This window comes from Micropterus dolomieu, linkage group LG10, assembly GCF_021292245.1.
Source record: "Micropterus dolomieu isolate WLL.071019.BEF.003 ecotype Adirondacks linkage group LG10, ASM2129224v1, whole genome shotgun sequence".
NCBI lineage: Eukaryota > Metazoa > Chordata > Actinopteri > Centrarchiformes > Centrarchidae > Micropterus > Micropterus dolomieu.
The window spans coordinates 27,014,507-27,034,542 of NC_060159.1; the positions used below are offsets into that span (position 1 = coordinate 27,014,507).

The following is a 20,036-nucleotide window of genomic DNA, read 5'->3' on the forward strand; positions in this document are numbered from 1 at the left end:
CCTAATAATAATTTTACTCCTGCATCCTTTGCACTGTGCTGAGTGCACTATTTGTCAAACTGTCTATATTGTTTTTGTGTATAGTGTGTGTATACATGTGTTCTCTACACTGTAGCCTGTGTCGGATTTTATCATTGTGTTATTCTGTGAGCAATGTGCAATCCTAAGTCAAATTCCTCGTATGTGTACACATACCTGGCGAATAAAGCTGATTCTGATTATCTTTTTTTTTTTTTTTAAACTTTATTCAAAATTAGGATATACAGCAGGAAAACAACATCTTCTGTACATCACTAAAGTCTATGGACACAAATAGGCCAGGGAGGTCAAGGGTTATGAGAAGGAAAGTATAATTTTAACAAAAGCAAAAAATTTAAATAAAGATCTTGTAAAGCTTACAGAGGTCATATGATTTAACAGCTTTTTTGTTTGTACACAAACAAACAGTTTGAACATAGTGCTTAATGTTAGCAGCAAGCTATTTTGACAAGAATTTTGACTTGTGCAAAAAAAAATTTGTTAAAATAATAAGTAAATTTACCACATAATACTCTGAACATAATTTTTGTCATGTTTAGTGAATCCAAACAATACATTTCCCCACCGCAATGCAAATTGAGGGTAAATATGGACATTTTTGGTATGTGGGCAAGACCAAAATAAATTCACCAGTGTTTCATGTAGTTCACAGTTCAGTTCCACAGAAAGTTCAGCTGATGTCCAAGTCCTTTTTCAGTTTTTGCAGGTAATAGTTAGTGGGGTAAAAACCTGTGAAGCATTTTGAATGAGATCTCTGTGACTTTGGTTGGTTAAAAAAACTTGTGTGGCAAAAGCCAAACCTTTTCCCAACAAATCTCTCCAACAAATGAAGACCAATATGATACAGCAGTCAGTTTCTGATTATCTATTTTATTTATTTATTTTATTTTTTTATACATATTATTGAAAATCAGTTTACAGACATTTCAGCTTATAAAAACAATATAAGTCTTAATATAACATAATAGTGCAAAACAAACTAAGAGATGAGTAAGTGAGTAGGTGACAGACTATCTACTGATTATCTATTTTATTTTGTGCATTAAAACCCCGAAATGTCGTCACATTGTGGGGGCGTGGTTTGAGTGGAACGCTCGTGTCCCTGATTGGCTGAGCGCGAAATTTGAAATGTAGTATGAAACGGCCGCACGTCAGAGCAGAGAAACAAACCCGACGACGAAAGTTATTATTTAGCGAAATTGATTTATAAAGCCAGCCGAGCAAGTATTGAATCAGATATATTGGTCGGAAACAACACACGAGGTCGTTTAACTACGTGACTATTGTGTTTTTCAACTCAGTGCGAAATGGATATTGCAACTTATTTACAGTAAGTAACGTTAACTGTTGTTAGCTTCATGCTAACGGCTAGCTTTTAAGCGTAACGAGCTAATTTATAAAGTTCATACATGTCTGCTCTAACCTTTCTTTTAATTGTGAGTACATTCACTCTTTCAGGTTATTTGAAAACACTATGAGCTCATATACAGGAGACGACCCGCTTGATGCTTGGGACAAGTGAGTAATTGGAGGAACGTTAGCTGAAATTAGCGTTTTATTTTATCTAGGAAACGTTGTTCATGTAAACAACAAAGTTGACTAACGGGAGCAGTCCCAAAGTCGCTTGCCATTTCAATTTACTATGCTTAATTGGCATGAATGTTAGAGGTGAAAGTAAGTTAGCCAAATCAGAAAGTCACATATTATAATCTCACAACAGTCAGTACACCCCTCACATATTTATAAATATTTGATTCTATCTTTTCATGTGACAACACTGAAGAAATGACACTGTGCTACAATGTAAAGTAGTGAGTGTGCAGCTTGTGTAACAGTGTAAATTTGCTGTCCCCTCAAAATAACACATCACACAGCTATTAATGTCTAAACCGCTGGCAACAAATGAAAATGTCCAAATTGGGTACAATTAGCCATTTTCCCTCCCTGGTGTCATGTGACCCCTTAGTGTTACAAGGTCTCAGGTGTGTTAAATTTGGTGTTAATTAGTTCCTACCAAGGAATAATTACTATGATAACAAGCACTAATAATAATAATTCTGATAATATCAGTCATTTTATACAAACAACAACAATTATATACAATGGCAAGCGAGTGTGGGACTCGCTACTGGGAGAACACTTCCTCTTATAACACCTCTAACTCCTAACCTTTAACATGCACTTCCTGTGCTCTTCTTCTTCTATCCCCTACAATGATCTTGTATTGATTGCACTTTTTGTTAACTCTTACTTCCTTCCCTAAGTATCTACCCCATTGATGTGATATGTACTATGAGGTCTTACTAGTATTTATTTCTGCTCTTACTAGTATGTATTGTCAGTTGTAGATCTGTAGTTGATGCTTGTATGTTGTTCCTCAAATGTAAGTCGCTTTGGATAAAAGCATCTGCCAAATGAGTAAATGTAAATGCTAAATAATGGCGGCAAAACTTATGGAGAACAACCATTGGAAACTTCTGGTAGCCAGCTCTGTTCTTGGCGACCCTTTTGTCTAACTTTCTTTCTATTAATAACTATTCAGCCCAGCCTTATTTAGTTAAAGAAATATATTTCTTTTTATTTCCCTTTCTTTGTTAGTCCTCTCTCAGTAATCTACTTTATCTGTCCAACTTGTTTTGGTGCCACAGGTAACAGCATTTGAATAACATGCTGGGCTGGCAGCTGAGAGTATAATGAATGCACAATTACCCGTATATTTTCTTAGGTTTGTGGAGTATCTGGAGCAAAGATTACCTGCAGACGGTGGCAGCGGTATGTCACTGGTGTTTGACAGACTTGTACAGAGCTTTTTGAATGTCGAGAAATACACAAATGACACCAGATATGTGAACTACTGCATCAAATGCGTAAGTCTGACTAAAGTATTTAGTAGATTATCATGCAGCAATCATTGACTGGAGTTGGTTCGTTAGTCAGACTTCAAAAACTTCCCATTTCTTCATTTTAACTGTCTTACAGGCGAGGTTTTATTCAAGCCCGGTATCGCTGTTTAGTCACCTATACAGTAAGGGCGTCGGTACCAAGACTGCTGCGCTCTATGTGGCCTGGGCACAGCAGTTTGAAGAGATGGGAATGAATGAACAGGCTGACGTCGTGTACCAGAAAGCAATTGAGAACCAAGCCCAGCCAGCCGACACTGTTCTTCACGAACACAGGTAACGACAAAGAAATAGACACCACAGATACAGAAGATGCTCCTAAGGTTAAATGCCTAAAACATATGGCTGGGTGATGGGATCAAAAATGTTATCATCTCATAAATTACACACAGTATCTTTCACACCACAAAAAAAGTCATTTATACTAAATTTATTGGATGTTGGTGGCACTCTGTCAAAGGAAAATTAGATTATTTTTCTTGGCTCTAGCTGACTATTTGCTCCGGAGGATATGTTATTGTCTGTAGCCCCTACAAATGTTAAATATAGAAGAATTGCAGCCTTTATTTCCTTATCTTATCTATGTGTTTAATAGTTGTTTGAGTATGGATATTCACAACAAAAAAATCACAATTTAATGCTCTAAAACTCAAAATCTGATCTTCAGACAGTTTCAAACAAGAACCGGAACCCAGACACCAGTATCAGGTGAGAGTTTATTAACTTGCTTATTTGTTAATTTAAAAAGGGTGGTATAGATTGTGAGAGGTACTAACTGTTTGATTTTTTTGTTTGTTTTTAGCAGGAGGCCGTAACCCGTTGCAAAACTCTCATCTAACCAATCAGCCTGTAGCTCAAAACAAGGTATGTGTCTTTTGAAATGACAATTATCATTTCACAACCCCAATATTTGCTTTTTGAAATCCACCACTAATGTTTGTCATCTGTTACAGGCGTCGGTGGATTGTCTGCCCAAACCACCCACAGTTAAAACCTTCATAACGTGAGTTGCTTTTGTTCGCGTTTGTTTTCTGTGAGGTGTGTTTGTGCTTCTGTGTCAGGCGAGGTTACAGAGGCTCTGCAGTGTCATGTGAGGTACTGCTGAGCTAATATGTTCATCAGAGAACCATGGCTGCCAAGGTAGCGTTATAAAAAGTGTTCTAGTTTTGGTTGTACGTGGGAATGACACACGTTGGTTTCTTTTCTCTTTTCTGAATGCCATACATTAGCTTCTGTGTTTGTGTCCAACAAACCAGAGGTGCTCAACCAGCAGTCGTCTGTAGATGGCACAGATGACAAACAAATGATGGCGTGGACCTTTTTTTTTAAAAAAAAGACTTAGGCTTAGGCACAAAAAAACAGAATAAAAACAACAACATACAATAAATAAATACTCTATTTTACCTTCCAGTGTATCCTGAAGCTGAAGGAATGATTAATAATAGAAATGTATTCCCCCTTTTGAAGTAGACCCCTTCTTTAAAACCGTGTCCGTTTTATTCACATTCAAACACTTGGTCATTTTCAGATGGTTATATTGTAAAATGATCGAACCGGAGGATTAATAATTCTCTTTCAGCCGGAGCGATATTTATTAGCCAGCACATTCAGTCTGTGGGACGACAACAACACCACACTCGTGATGACATGCGAGATTTCCCTAACTCCCTGTATCACCGTAGAAACGATAGTTATGAGCAAGCAAATCTCACCTTTATATAACAGTTGGAATTAAATACCTATCTTTATTTTAATTCATCTAAAATAAGTCTGGAATTAAGGAAATCAATCTAAAAAAAAACCCACAAAAGAGTTCGAAAAATATCAGCAGCTGTGTAAAATGTGGTATTTTAATTAATGTAATTAAACATACAAAGTCATCGTTATGGACATTATGTAATTATAGTTTAATTATTAGTATAGTTTTAATATACTGCACATCCATTTCAATTAACTTGCATAACTGTATTACCTTCTCTTAAAGCTATGGCTCCTGACTGGTCATGTGTACTATAGGAAGACGTGTGCAGGACTTATATATTCGCCCACACACATCTGAAATGATATTATCTAATCTCTTTTCTCCTCCGCAGAGTCTCTCGCTCTGAGAATTCAGGGTGGATTCCCCCAAGTCAAGACTCAAATGTTGTGTTTGTGTCCGAGTACATGAAGGATGAACTTGTTTGTGAAGGATCTGAGTTGTGCTTCGAGGAGGTCCGAGCGGAAAAATACTTCCGGAAGATGCAGCGTAAGCAAAGTTTATGAATCCTACTTCAGCGGGAAAAGAACCTAATCTGCTTTGAAATAAAGTTGCGAGACTCACATCATGTGTGTTTATTATTATGTGAGTTATTAGCTATGTCGTAACATCTGTTTGTTTTGGTTAAAGAGGAGAGGCTGCTGAGGGAGCAGGAGGAGGAACTCCGGAAACTGAGCAGTTCGTTGGAGGAAACAAACCGGGCTCTGGAAGTCTGCAGAGGTTTAACCGTCCAGCCTTCATCGCAGAGGGTGAGATTTCAAAATCAAGTGTTTGTTTGTAGTTTTCTTTAAAGGAGACCTATTAAACTGCTTTTCCAGTCCTGTATTGTAGTTCTGTAACTCCTGTATGGCAGCTTTGCATGATTCAAAGTTCAAAAAAATAATTTTCTGTCTTATACCCGCTCCTCGTGTAGCCCTTCATTTCAGCCTCTGTCTGAAACAAGCTGTAGATGCTCCTGTCTCTTTAAGCCCCCCCCTCTCAAAGCCCACTGTCTTCTGATTGGCCAAGACGTGAAGCATGTTACCATGTTGTTGCTGGGCAGAACAGGCAGACTGAGTTTGCTGTGCAGGGCAAATAACCATATATGGAATAGTGTCGTAGAAAAAGCCGTTCAGAACAGGAGGTTTCTGTTCTGTTTGCTCACAGGGATTTCTTTTAAATACTTTAACCTCATTATTTGATGCTTCGGCCATGGCAGATATTTACATGTGCATTATTCCGGGTTTGTGTTGTGCAGACGTATAGATACGGAAGAGTGTGTTGTGTACATATAGCAAGACCATGAAAACAATCAAACTAGTACTCATTCAACAAATTGCATATAACCAATATAGCTACAGAAGCATGTTCTTATATACATGATACATATCATATCATTCGATATTGATCATTATTTCTTTCAAGTTTAAAGGCTGATCTTTGCTCCTGAGTGAAAGTTGAACAAAGGTGGTTTTAAACTTTTCTCAATGGTCCGAACAAACAATTGATGCCAAACATCACTTCACAAATCTGAGGTAGAATAGATGAAGATAAAATACTTAGAAAGTAGGAAAAGTAAGAGTAAAAATTATTATTATTATTATGAAACACATTTTCACCAACATAAATAAACTTTAGTATAAAGATATTTAACTGAGCACGGGGACAGGAAAGGAGGGTCAAAGTGGGTAAATAATGTAATGCTTTATTAAATAAAATTAAATAAAATATCATAACATTCCTCCTGCAGCAGTTCAGGGTGGATGTAGCTGTTTTCCGGTTCCCTGCTCGGATTCTGATTCCGAATTGCATCACTGACTTGCTGTATGTACTGGATAACTTGATAACTCCTTCCTTTTGTTTTCTTTGCTGCAGCTGTCTGTAGTAGAAACGGCTCCCAGCTTCAACCCCGATCCCGCCCAGCGGTTCTTTGGGCGTCCTCGACCCTCGAATCGTCTGAGCAGCAGGCGCTCTCTTGGCTTGAGATTACACACGGAGCCGACCTTCATCCAGGAGGCCCCTGCCATCCCTGAACCTCCTCAACAGCAGACCGGGGCGTTTGACACGCACACTCTGAGCTCAGGCGCGTCCCTTCATCCCTCTGTCCTGCCAGACGGGAGCAGTCATTTACTAAAATCTGCTACGACGTCCGCAGACCAAGTGTCTGCGGCCCAGACCTCGATGCTTCAGCCTCGTTCAGTTCTGCAGCCCGTCTGCTTCGAGCAGATGAACCTGTCGCTCCACAGACCCGCCTGCACCGCCGCTGTGAACGCTGATGCTCTCTGCCAGGACGAGCGGGTGCGGGCTAGCGGCCCGGAGAACTGTCGACCTCAGGAGCATCAGTGAGTAGCTCCTAACTCTGCTCAGATGGTTTGTTACGTGTCGTGTATCCGTCCCTGGTTAGCGAAGAGCCCGGCTATTCTAATCTGCCTTCTCAATCACTTCGTCCCCCACAGGGATGTGGCTCACCCACCAGAGCCTGAGGAGAAACTCAACAGTAAGTAAAGTTGTTTACCAGTGACCCTCTAATCGTAGCTCCTTGTCATTGTTTTTAAACCTCGTCTCTGTGTCTCTCTCAGTGTCACAGGGTGGCACAGGTAACCTGTCTCACATAACTCCCAACTCTTCACTGGGCTTTGTTCAGGCCACACCATCAAGGGTGCTGCCGTCGCCCACTGTCAACACACGAGAAGCACTAGGTGGGCACAACAACCACTTCGCTTTTGGTGACAGTCGTTTCTTCCTGCTTGTTGTTTATTTTTTTCAGTTGTAAGGATTCAGGACATCAGGTTTATTCGTGTTGCGCTCCGGGTGTATCCTACAGTTGATCTAAGTTATGCTGTGCTGCACCGGTCCGCCGAATTCTGTTGCGCTTTAAATGTGTGTATTACAGTGTGAATAACTTTTAATCTGGTTGTGTATCATCCAGATGTGATAATGGACATGTTCCAGGCGCCGAACATCCTCGATGACCAATTCAACAACACATCGGTGCTCCAAGCTGCTGAGAATGGCGCTGATCCCGGTTACCCGAGAAATGGTGAATATGCGGTAAACAACGTGTTCGCATTGTGAACCTGCGTCTAAAATTAATTTCATGACTTATTGGCTGAGGGTTTGTAAAAAAGTTTTACAGTTACTTTCCAAAACCATTCATTTAGATTTTTCAGGGTAATCCAAATTAAATCATCCTGTTTCAGCGCTGTTTAATGCGTCGAAACAGATTCAGTAATCCAGGTCAGTGTTTCCTACAGAACGGCAGCGGGGTATATTTCTGTTTCTCTGCAAAATTATAAAATGGGTCACCAAATCTACTTTGGCTGCTATTCATTTTCCTGGCCGGCCCCGCCCAAGTAAAGTCTATATGGGGGGGGAAACACTGCAAGTAAAAGTGACATTTACCAATGAAATCAGATGTTTATTATTCATAATAATGGGTTCAATATTCATGCTGTTGTTAAATAATATAGCATCTTTCTGTATGCAACACAAATCACTGCCATCTCTGCCAGTTAGCTACATTCTTCTTCTGTTGCCTTTTAATTTTTCTATTTTTTTTTTTTTTTTGAAGGAGGCGTCGTGTCTTTGACTAAGCCGTCGACCGCAGCCCCGTTCACCATCTTCCAGGAAGACACTGACAAAGAAAACGGCAGGTATATATCACCACAGAGCCTGCAACACAATTGGTTATCAACATTCAAATTAATTGCCATTTGATAAGTGATTATTTTGCTAATCAATTAATCGTCTTGAGTCCAAATTCTCTAATTCCAGCTTCTCAAATGTGAATATTTTCTGGTTTCCTTCCTCCTCTATGATAGTAAGCAGAATATTTTTAGGTTATAGACGAAACAAGACTTTGAGAAACACTGATTGTTATTTGTCACCATTTTCTGACAGTTTGTGGACCAAACAACTAATCAATTAATTAAATGAATTAATAATTAGTTGCAGCCCTGCTAAAATCTGCTGTTTATAATGACTTACTATATGCTTCGCTGTGTGTCTGTGAGGAAGTAAACTATCAGAAGTTACATTTAAATGTATAATGTTCCTGTTATTCTTCGTTTATTTTTTTCAGTGCCGCCGCTCCCTCTGCGGTTGAGAAGTCTAAACTAATCAGAGCTCTGGCCGAAATCCCAGTTTCTAACAAACCTAATGTGAGTATAAAGAAAACGGAACGCTGCTTTTTAACAATTTTCTGACATTTTATGGACCAAACAACTAATCGGTTCCCGTAAAACTTGAATTAATAGCCGAGTCCCAAATAGCCGCCTACCGTGTTTACTGTCCTGGTGTGGGAACACATTTTGACAAATAAACGCAGGTCCCCATCTGGTTTTTTGGAAGTTCTTTGGATGTATAGAACCTCTTAAACCCCGTGGGGTCGCCCGACTTTAGCTGCTTTAAATGTATGATCAATAGTCTATGTCAGTCTGGACATGCTACACGTCATTCTACACGTTCAATCATTCAGTTCATTTAACGGAAACCATGAGCCCCAAAATCTAATAATAGATTCACCGGTGTAACCTGCATGGTACAAGAGAGGAGAAAAAAAAACTTTGCCGTTACCTCTTGAAGCGCTCGTTAAGTCCGAATGTGTCCGTTCCTTGATTATTTATATCCCTTTAGTCCAAAAGAATCAAAACAACTGAACATAGACATGAATCCAAGCTATGAATCCTGTCATGTGAAGTCCATCGTCTGCTAACTTCTGCCGCACTTCTCTCATCCTGCACCGTGTTGTTTTCGTTACGTTGCTGCCTACAAAAACAGCAATGGAAAATAATTGTTAGTTGAGGTCCCATGTGGCAGAAGTAGAAGGGAAGAGACCTTTTCTCTTAAGCTGATAACTTCAATAAAGTCCGGCAATGTGCTCAGCTTTCATGTCAAAAAGCTGCTTTTTATTCTTTTATTAAAAGCACACTGTATCTGTATTTATCTGTCTTTTTAAAGCCCACAGTTGGAACATTTCTGAATTTGACATCTCTCAGTGGTATGGTAACAGAAGACAGCGGTACACATAGACTAAAGCTAGAATCGGACTCTTTGGAAACGTGCTGCGTTCACGTAATCGGTCTATAAAGCAACTCTGTTCTCTCTCTCTGTATTTTTGCTCACCGTCTGTCTGTGTTTGCTGATCAGGATACTCCTTCAGATCTGATGCCGGATGAGAGCACCATGTGGGGAGCTCGCTACAACTCCCTGAACTCGCTGGCTGCTTGTCCCAACAGCACCACAGACTTCGCCATGTTGGCTCAGTTTGTCTCCACGCCGTCCGCAAACAAAGCTCCTTTTAGCGGCGTCTTTTTCGAGGACCAAGGTACCTGACCTGGACCCACACACACTTTAACTAAACATATTAACAACGTTCATGTCTACTTAATGTGGTCTTATTAAGTTTTGGGAACATTATTAATTTAACTTTATTTTTTTCCTCCAGAGAACTGTGATGGTGGCGATGCTGATGATTTTATCAGACGTCAGCCGAAAAAACTCAGGTAAACAATCTGTCCCCCGCTCGATTCGCAGGTATTCAAGGAATCTGCGGTCCTTTTTTAGAAATTTAAAAAGGCCTTTAAACTTAAATAAATGTCATTTAATTCATTGTAAGCAGCACTCATGTACAACCCACAACCTCAGGAAAGCACGACCTCATTAATGACTTCCTAATCCTAAATCATTCATTCCTCTGTGGAAAGATTATAAAGGGTCCAATATAGTTGATTTCAAAAGGTGTGCACAGACCCTGGTATTATTGATTTAAAGAAATGCCTTACTAATAGTAGTAGTAGTTTGTTAGAGGTTGTAGACTAATACTACTGGGAAACATCTCAGGTTCTTTTCTGTATGTTACTGCTCTTGCCAATAGTCGGAAATTAAATTCACCAAGTTAGACCATTTTAAGAGTGTTTCATGATGCATTCAGGTGTAGATTTACAGAAATATTGTGTCGCTGACATTGCTGCCACCAAACGTTCATAAGGGTGATGTGGAAGCAATGTATTAACAACAATAATGCTTAAATTATTCATTGATTAGTAGTTGACTGAAAATTGATTGGGTATCTGGTTAATCGTTAAATTTCTCACGTGAGCAGTGTCTGTTTTTTGTCATTGTAAATTTCACCTTGAGATTTTGACACGCACAGAGTCCCTGGTCGAGTGTGACTCGTGTTTTCTCTGTTCCCTCCCTCAGCCCCATCATGGAGCAGAGTCCGTCTAACGAGAAGCTCTCTGAAACCACCGTCGGTCAGCCTTCCTCCGAGAGACACGGCACCATCGTCGGCGAAGGGCTCGCCACAGCGCAGCTCTGCATGACCACCTCCTCCATCACCATGGTGCAGCCTCCCCCTCCCGCTGTGCTCTCCTTCAGAGACCAGACCACCTATACGACCGACTCCTCCATCCCCAGGGCCGCGGCGCCCAGCTGGGACGTGTACACGAGCCCCGAACCCAAACGGGCCTCCCTGATCTCGCAGCCGGAGAGTTCAGTCGGACGCAAAAGCGAACCTTTTACAATCATGGAAGATTCAGACGAACCCGCCCACAAACAAGTCTACGATGTTCCCATGAGTCCGGAGTGTGCTCCCAAACCAGACTGGCTGGCCGTCGGCAGCCCTGAGGTCTCGCTCGAGCCGGACCTGGACGCCTTCCTGAGTCCCCGTCCGCTCAACAAAGCGGATGCTGTCTCGGACAAGACCCTGGTCGTCCCGATGAGTCCAGAACGGCCACAGTTCTGTTCCGACGTGCCCATGAGCCCGGGGCCGCCGCCGCCGCAGTTCATCTCTGTGGATGAACCCATGATGAGCCCAGACAGAGGGCTGCGGCCGAGCGCCACCGACGTGTCCATGAACGCAGCGACGCCAGCCTGGGCGGCTCCGGCCCGGCTGGTGTCAGATCCCTGGGACGATGAAGTGATCTCTGATCTACTGTCAAACCTCACGCCGCCTCTCACCTCTCACCCCAGCTGCTTCACCTGGCAGTGCAACGTACCCAACATCTCCCCAAAGACGACCATCAGCATGGGTACGGAGAAGAGCTGCGTCTGTTTTTGATGATCTTAAAGACTGATACTGCTCCCTGCAAGGCTACACACTACTTGTTGACCATTAGCCTAGCTTAGCATAAAGATGCAAGATCTCATTAACACGTCTCTCTTTTGTTTAATTCATACAAAAACAGGCAGAAAATCATGTTAAAGATTTTATTTTATAGTCATATTATTTTTCAAGCTTTATTCTTGTGGTGTGTTTGTGTGTGTTGGTCAGAGAGTTCAGCCCGACACTTAAAACAGTCAGATTTTCTTGCTTGTTTCCAACAAAGAAGATTGTCCACCCGAAGACGTGTTGCTGAATAGAAAATATTTGCTTTGTGACAGGAAACGCTTCCCTGCGAGTCGACCGTATCCTCGGAGAAGGTGCTTTCGCAACGGTCTACCAGGCTACTGACCCCAAGAGCTCGGAGAAGGTGGTGTTAAAGGTAAGATGGTGGTGGTTGTAGACAAGGACCCAGACCCATCTGTGACATCAGCACAACACGTACAGATCTTCATGATTTGGTCACACGTGTGGTTTTTTTGTTTGTTTTTTTTTTCCCAGCACCAGGTTGTATCTTCAGAGGTATATTTGTGAAGTCGCTGATGTCTTCTGTCGGCCCAGAAAACCTCTGAAAACAAGATTTGTGTTGAAATCATCCGTTGTATTAAATGTTGTTCTCAGTGACGACACAAAATTCCTGTCTGCTTCAAAGTGTAAATATCTTCTCTTGTGGCTGCAGGTTCAGAAGCCAGCCAATCCCTGGGAGTTTTACATCAACACTCAGCTGGACGCCCGGCTGAAACCCGACGTCCGTCACCTTTACAGCAGCATCCGCTCAGCTCACCTCTTCCACAACGGTAGTGTGCTGCTGGGTGAGCTTCACAACCACGGCACTCTGCTGGTAAGTGAAGAGCCTTAAACCTGCGTCCTCTCTAACAGCCAGCAGGGGGCGACTCCAGCGGCTGCAGAAAGAAGTGTGATTGTATAGAAGTCTGTGAGAAAATGTTTCTACTTGTCAGCTGATTTATTCCCTCAGTAAACACTTTCCTGATGAGTTTATGATCCCAGTCGCTAGTTTCAAGTCTTCTTCAACACAGCATGATGTTCATTTAGTAAATTATGGTCCCATTTAGAGGAACAGAGACCAGGAAGCAGGGGAGGCTTTAGGGCGGGGCTACAAGCTGATTGACACGTCTGTCTTTCAGGAGAGAGGCGACTCGTATCTGCTGCTCTGTGAACTTGTTTTTGGGTGCTGTGGGTGTTTCTGTCTAAGAGTTTTGACCCGTTCACAGCGTTTTTTTCACTTCATCCAAGTTAACTGGAACATTTTGGTCCTAAAAATGTCTTCGGTTGTACTAAAAGAGACTGTAAGGACAAACCAACGTGTGACGTCACGGCGGCTACGTCTATTATACCGTCTGTGGTTCTCATCACCTCAGAGACTCTGTGGTGGATTTCTGTGGAAAATGTTTTTCTTATCCTACGTACCCTTTAAAACCGTGACTCCGCTTTCAGAACGCAGTGAACATCTATAAAACCCTGAGTGACAAGGTGATGCCTCAGCCTCTCGTCATGTACTTCACCGTCTGTATCCTGCACATGGTGGAGCAGCTGCACAGCGTCCACATCATCCACGCCGACATCAAACCTGACAACTTCCTGCTCGGAGCGAGGTAGCGATCAGTAACCCGATTCATCAACTTTCTACAAGCTACATCTGACAGTAAAAACAGATAATTTAAACCAGTAATGGCGTCCTTACTGTTGATGTTTTTTTTCAGGTTCTTGGATAACAAGTGTTTTGAGCCGGAGAACACAGGCCACGGCCTTGTCCTCATCGACCTCGGACAGAGCATCGACATGGAGCTTTTCCCAGAAGGCACTGCTTTCACCGCCAAGTGTTTGACCTCAGGCTTCCAGTGTACCGAGATGCTCAGCGGGAAACCCTGGAACTATCAGGTGAGGACGTACCGGATGTCTGTTCGTGCAATTACACCGTAAAATTAAAGTTTATTTAGTTTGTTAGGTGTAAAACAAGTGATGTTTTATATTAATACAGTAGTAAAGGCAAAGTTCTGGCATTTGTTTTGTAATGTTTACAATGTGATTCACACTTTTAAGCAGGTTTGTTTTAAAGGTCTCACTGTATCTTATGTCCTGTACTTTACACTGTTCTCTGAGGCCTTTTAAACCTTTATAAATTCATAATAAATAAAATTGCCTTGTGTGTGTTTTTAGACGGATTACTTTGGAATAGCAGGGACTGTCTACTGCATGCTGTTTGGGACCTACATGCAGGTCACAAATGAAGGCGGCGCATGGAGGACAAACGGTGTATTTAGAAGGTACTTCCTCCAGACTGTCTTGTTTCTTTACAGCGGTGCATTTGCATATTTTCTATCAGTAAAGCAGACCTGTTCGGACAGTCCACCTGCCATTTTTTGTAAATGCATTACAGCAGGTTTGTACTTTGTTTTAATCTTGAGTCCGGGTTTGCCAGAAGTGGAGTGAAATAAATAATGAGAACTGGATCAAGAGGAGAAAATCGGTCCATGCATCTCCAGTCAAACCTTTAACTCGTAAGCGTAACCAGATCTTCTGCATGTGTCTGTCCCCACAGAAACCCCCACAGCGACTTGTGGCAGGAGTTCTTCCACACTCTGCTGAACGTGCCGGACGGCGGCTCGCTGCCGAGCCTGCGGAGCCTCCGCTGCAAACTGACGTCCGTCCTGCAGCAGAACTACAGCAGCAAACTGCCCACGCTCAAGAGCCGCCTGGTGATTCTGCTGCTGGAGAGCCACAGTGCAGTGAGGAGATGAGAACGCCTGAGACAGACCTCAGTTTAATTTAAAAAATAAAATAAAATTAAAGGTGCGATTAGAGAGAATTTTGCGGAAGGGGATTAGGGCCACATGTGAAAATGTTTTTTGAGTGCTGAGATTAAAGTCAGAATTCTGACTGGCCCTAATCCTCTTCTGCAGAATTTGTACATAGAAAAATGTAATTATATTTACTTGCTTTTTAAATTTCATTTCATCAGCTTCCAAATTGTTTTAATGTTTTTTGCATTATAATTTTTCTTTGGTAAAGAATAAAAATGGTTTCTCTTGATTTGTTCAACGGGAGTTTATTGAAGCTAGTCTGCACAGATATGCGGTATTATCTGATTCAACTGTTTAATTATCTGATGAAACTTTTTTTTTTTTTTTACAGAATTGGTGTAGTTGTGAAATAAGCTTTTTAGGATTAAAAGTTTTTTAAACGGAGTAAGATTTGGTTACGGTTTGTTATTAAAGGTCTCTACAGTGTGCTCTACATTATTGTCTCTTAATATTTGTTGTATTTAATAATTGCTATGGTTCTTTGATATATTCACACTTTACATAAAAAAGAAAGTGAGCAGATTTTGCAATCAATTTTGTCTCAATTGTTTATAGCTAATTTAAAGTAGGGATGTGCAGATAAAGTCTCTCTTGATGCTACCACCAGATGGCACCAACAGACGCTTTAAAGCTGCACTAATCAATAAATGAGTGTGTAAAAAGAAAGCAGTTGCTAACAGCGATGAAGCAACAAGAACTTCTGCCAAACTGCAGTTCTAATGAGCTTTTTAGGTTTTTTGAGCTCCTAGTTTTGCGGTACATTTCCTGTCTGGTGCAGGCTGTGTTCAGTCAGCAGGCAGACACAGTTGGAGGCCAGCAGGTGAACAGAGTGCAGCATTTAGCAGCCGAAGAGCCAGATGTTTCCCTGAGGAGCTGGTGGAGAGCGAGTTTTAGATTCATCGGGACACAAACACGACTCCAGTGGGAGGATCATGTTGCTCCGTGTCTGCTGGATGGCGAGGTAGGCAGCTGTTTGCCAACATAAGCACAACTTTTATTCAATTTAATTCAATTCAGTGCTGATAAGTTCTGAAAAATAAACAGTAAATGTGACATTGGTACGGAAAATGAATTGCTGATAATTATAGTAATATTCATGATGATAATAGTACTCGCAGTAGATGTGCAGGAACAGGAGGGCAGCAGGTGAGTCAACCACAGAGCCACAAACACCTGCAGGAAGTGAAAGGAGGAGAGGGTGACTACGGGAAAGGGAAGATGTCAAGTTAGTAACATGCATTAATGGGATGAGGTTGCATACAGAGGGAGAGAAAGAGGAGCTCAGTGCATCATGGGAAATCCCCCCCGGCAGTCTAGGCCTATAGCAGCATAACTAAGGGATGGTTCGGGACTCACCTGAGCCAGCCCTAACTATAAGCTTTATCAAAGAGGAAAGTCTTAAGCCTACTCTTAAATGTGGAGATGGTGTCTGCCTCCTGAACCCAAACTGGAACCTGGTTCCACAGGAGAGGAGCTTGATAGCTGAACGCTCTGGCTCCTAGTCTACTTTTGGAGACTCTAGGAACCACAAGTAACCCTGCATTCTGGGAGCGCAGTGCTCTGGTGGGGTAGTAAGGTACTATGAGCTCTTTAAGATAAGATGGTGCCTGACCATTAAGAGCTTTGTAGGTAAGAAGAATGATTTTAAATTCTATTCTGGATTTTACTGGAAGCCAATGCAAAGAAGCTAAAACAAGAGAAATGTGATCTCTTTTCCTGGTTCCTGTCAGAACACGTGCTGCAGCATTCTGGATCAGGGACTTATTCGAGCACTTTGATAATAAAGATATGCAGTAATCCAGCCTTGAAGGAACAAATGCATGGGCTAGTTTTTCATTTGGATGTTGGTGAAAGAAGGCGATCCTTTAAGTTTGGTTTACGTGAGAATTAAAAGATAAGATTGATTTAGGTTTTATGCCACAACCAACCCTCAGACACACACAGTAAGACAAATTATTACTTTTGAATGTGGACACAGCGAACAGGACCGTCATCAGATCTTAGTCCAGTTCCACCACCTGAGGCTAAAACCAATCATTGCTTTAAAGCCTATAATTTTAACTGTATTGTGCTGGGATGTTGAACACTAATGTGTGTGTGTAATGCCTGTGTATTTACTGTGAGAGGGCGTGAGGGGGATTAGCTGGATAATATCTGATCCAGTCTGCAGCCTCACTTCACCCACTCATCTTCCCTCACCTCAAATGTCTCTGGTGCCCGCTCAGACCTGCAGCTCAGCTCATGACTGCATTTTTCTTGAGTGCTTTCAAGGTTCTCTGTTCCCCATCCAAACTCATCTTAAAGGTCACATCACTGTTGACAAGCAAGGTGATTATATGATCAGCAACAGGTGATTTTACTTAGTTTATCTGTTATCCTAATGTTGCATACCAGAAGAAGAAATCAGAAAGCTTTATTGCCAAGTAGTGTTTTACACATACGAGGAAGTTGCTTTGGAGATCAGGTGCTACATGCAGACAAACACACAGTTGACATACATAAATGTAAAAATATATGTAATAAAGAAATGCAAGTTTCTAAAAGAATAATTAATAAAAGAGTAGCACAACTATGTGCAGAGAAACAACAACGTGGCACATTATCTAAATATATAAATTGACAAAATATTAAAAAGTGAAAAAAAAACGAAAATATCCATCTAAAAAAACTGCATGACAATGAACAAATTACACTTTTTCATAATATGTCTATTTAATTAAAATGTGTCTGTACAGAGCTGTGTGATTATGTATTAACTTCACTTGCATTAGCAGGGTGGTCTTGAACTTCGGACAATAAATAAAGAAGGTAATTATCATAAAGGTGAATAAATAAAGAATCTAATTAAAATATATATACATTTATGTCTCATTGTATAATTTAATTACTGCCTACATTTATTTATTTACTTTATTTTCTGGGCATTTAAACGGATGCTTATTTATTTATTGAGCATTTACTTATTTATGTATTTATTTCTTAATCTGTCAGGATCAGTCCTCCATACAACATGACATAATAATAGTAATAATAATAATAATAATATTTCAATGTGTTGCAGATGAAAAATCTTGTATATTTATTTCTTACTACTTATGAATGTAACTTAGGCAGTGAGTAGCAGAACCGGGACTACATGAAGAGCCGGTTCTCCTAATTCACATCACCGCTGCAGGCCTTCCCTCCAAAACCACTTCCCCAAAACACGTGGTCACAGGTAGGCAGGTAGGTCAGCTGTGTGTATTTACAGTCCTGCGACAGCCACAGATACCAGACTAATTTAATTTTTTTGTGTCAGAGTATTTGTTTATTGTCGGGATGTAAACAGAATTTTGATAAATTTCTTCTGAAACAAACTGCCCATCTGAGCTTTAAGCTTCTAACTTTGTACAAAGAAACACTTCAGCAGTCACAGTCACTGCTCGGTTGCATCTGGTTTTCCTTTCACAATAGTTCAGTGTGAACCTGAAGGCAGCAGCTGCCCTGTGACCACGCCCCACGAGCAGACACACCTGAAAAAAATCCCGCTGCCTTCAGCTTCTGTCAGAAATGTCTGAATTGGAAACTTCTGACTTTTCTGTGATCATCTGAGATGTTTAGGGCCCCGATTGTACTATTGTAATGAACTATTTACTGATGTATCCAAAAAATATATTAATACAAAAATGCAGCAGCAAGAGTGACAGAACTCATCACTCCAGTTTCAACTTCTCTGCACTGACTCCCTGTAGCATTTAGAAGTGATTTTAAAGTTCTTTAACTCTATTTTAAAGCACTTCAGCACCTTCTTATCTATCTGACCTTTTATCTGATTATATTCCAACTCTCTCTCAACTCTCAGGTCCTCTGGTGCTGCTCTGCTTAATGCACCACGAATGAACAGTAAAAGGTTTGGTGAAGAAGCGTTGTGTTTTTGTGCACCAGTGGCTTGGATCAGACTTCTTTTACAAATAAGTGAAGCTTCCTCTATAGAGAGTTTAAGAAGCAGCTCAAGACTTTAATGCTTTTGCATGTAACTGATTAAACACACTTTTATTTATGTATTTATTTTATTAAGCCCTGTTTGCGATCATTTCTGTTGTTTTGTGCTTGTGGCATATGCAGCGGTTTTGTAGGCTTTATTTATTTTTTTACTTCTATGTGAATGTACAGCCCTTTGAGATGCATTTTATGTATGACAGGTGTATATGTATTTTTTAATAATTAAAAAAAGATACAACTGTATAACAATAAATATATGAATGAAAGTGTTAAAGTTAATGTAAACTTAAAGGTTTGATTAGATTTCCTCTCAACATCGGCTGGGAGAACATTTTTTCCAGACAAAAGCTTCAGTTAAATGAATAAATGTAGAATCAGAATCAGCTTTATTGCCAGGTATGTGTTCACATACGAGAAATTTGACTGTGGATTGTACAAAGCTCACCATGCACATACTTATACAATAATACAGTAATAAAATCAAATACATGCTACAGTACAGAGAACACACATATACACTATAAACAAAAACAATATAGACAGATTGAGACAACAGTGCCGTGAGTAAAAATGATCCAGGAGTAAGTTATTATTACCATTATTGTTATTATTATGTGCATGTTGGAGGCAGATGTGATATGCAGGTGCACATACACAATCAAGCATACATGTAGGCTACACATGAACACAGTGTGATGCTAGAATAAATATGTATTAGGTGCAGATATTATGTAGAGGAGGTAAGTGGATTTGATATACAGCATTTAGAGTATAACAGTATGAACAGCTCTGAAATAGAGAATTATGAATAAATAATAAGAGGTAGCCACAGGTGGCAGAGTTACTGGGTTATTGCACAGGAATTGTTCCTGACACTGTGAGTCAGAAATCAGCTGTTCATCAGAGTGATGGCTTGTGGGAAGAAGCTGCTTTTGTGTCTGTTGGTTTTGGCGTACAGTGCTCTGTAGCGCCTACCAGAGGGGAGGAGCTGGAACAGGTTGTGTCCGGGGTGAGATGGATCTGCAGTGATGTTTCCTGCCCGTTTCCTGACTCTGGAAATGTATAAGTCCTGAATGGAGGGCAGGTTGGCACCGATGATGTTCTCTGCAGTCCTGACTGTCCATTTTAGTCTGCTCCTGTCCTTTTTGGTGGCAGATCCAAACCAGACAGTGATAGAGGTGCAGAGGACGGACTGGATGATGGCCAATTTAATGCAGCGTGTGTTTAGTGTTTGTCAGATGCAGACGTTCAACTGCTTCACGTTTAAGATAAGTTGCACAACGGGCCCAGAGATGAAGGCATGGAAACTATGTTTAGGGGGAAACCCAAACCACCTTTGTAATGAATCCTACTCAAAAGCACGAAATCACACCTCAGAAGCACAATTTTACGAGCAGCACTTGAAGGCAGCACAGAGGTGGAGACCTGAGAGTGTGTAGGAATCTGTAGCTGAT

General features: G+C 41.0%; 1 protein-coding gene across 3 annotated transcripts; it reads left to right on the top strand.

Annotated features, from left to right (window-relative positions):
• Positions 1 to 1,172: 1,172 nt before the first annotated feature.
• bub1 (BUB1 mitotic checkpoint serine/threonine kinase) lies at positions 1,173 to 14,830 on the top strand. Of its 3 annotated transcripts, none has more exons than XM_046060908.1 (24): positions 1,173 to 1,369; positions 1,498 to 1,557; positions 2,765 to 2,906; positions 3,019 to 3,215; positions 3,607 to 3,647; positions 3,745 to 3,803; positions 3,893 to 3,942; positions 5,033 to 5,187; positions 5,329 to 5,447; positions 6,553 to 7,019; positions 7,134 to 7,174; positions 7,257 to 7,376; positions 7,607 to 7,717; positions 8,249 to 8,330; positions 8,759 to 8,837; positions 9,826 to 10,003; positions 10,124 to 10,181; positions 10,879 to 11,708; positions 12,061 to 12,161; positions 12,459 to 12,620; positions 13,235 to 13,392; positions 13,501 to 13,678; positions 13,958 to 14,064; positions 14,340 to 14,830. In XM_046060908.1, the coding sequence occupies exons 1-24, from the start codon at positions 1,347 to 1,349 to the stop codon at positions 14,536 to 14,538; spliced, it is 3,717 nt and encodes a 1,238-aa protein (XP_045916864.1). In that variant the 5' UTR covers positions 1,173 to 1,346; the 3' UTR covers positions 14,539 to 14,830. The 3 variants fall into 3 exon arrangements, with proteins under 3 accessions (XP_045916864.1, XP_045916863.1, XP_045916865.1); XM_046060907.1 differs by having other exon boundaries at positions 1,174 to 1,369; positions 3,742 to 3,803; XM_046060909.1 differs by lacking the exon at positions 7,257 to 7,376 and having other exon boundaries at positions 1,174 to 1,369; positions 3,742 to 3,803.
• The last annotated feature ends 5,206 nt before the right edge of the window (positions 14,831 to 20,036 follow it).

Bases quoted from the DNA above. Each gene is read 5' to 3' on its own strand.
- bub1 (XM_046060907.1), top strand. From the start codon at position 1,347: ATGGATATTGCAACTTATTTACA. The intron at 2,907-3,018 runs GTAAGTCTGACT...ACTGTCTTACAG, and splicing joins TGAACTACTGCATCAAATGC to GCGAGGTTTTATTCAAGCCC. The intron at 3,804-3,892 runs GTATGTGTCTTT...CATCTGTTACAG, and splicing joins AGCCTGTAGCTCAAAACAAG to GCGTCGGTGGATTGTCTGCC.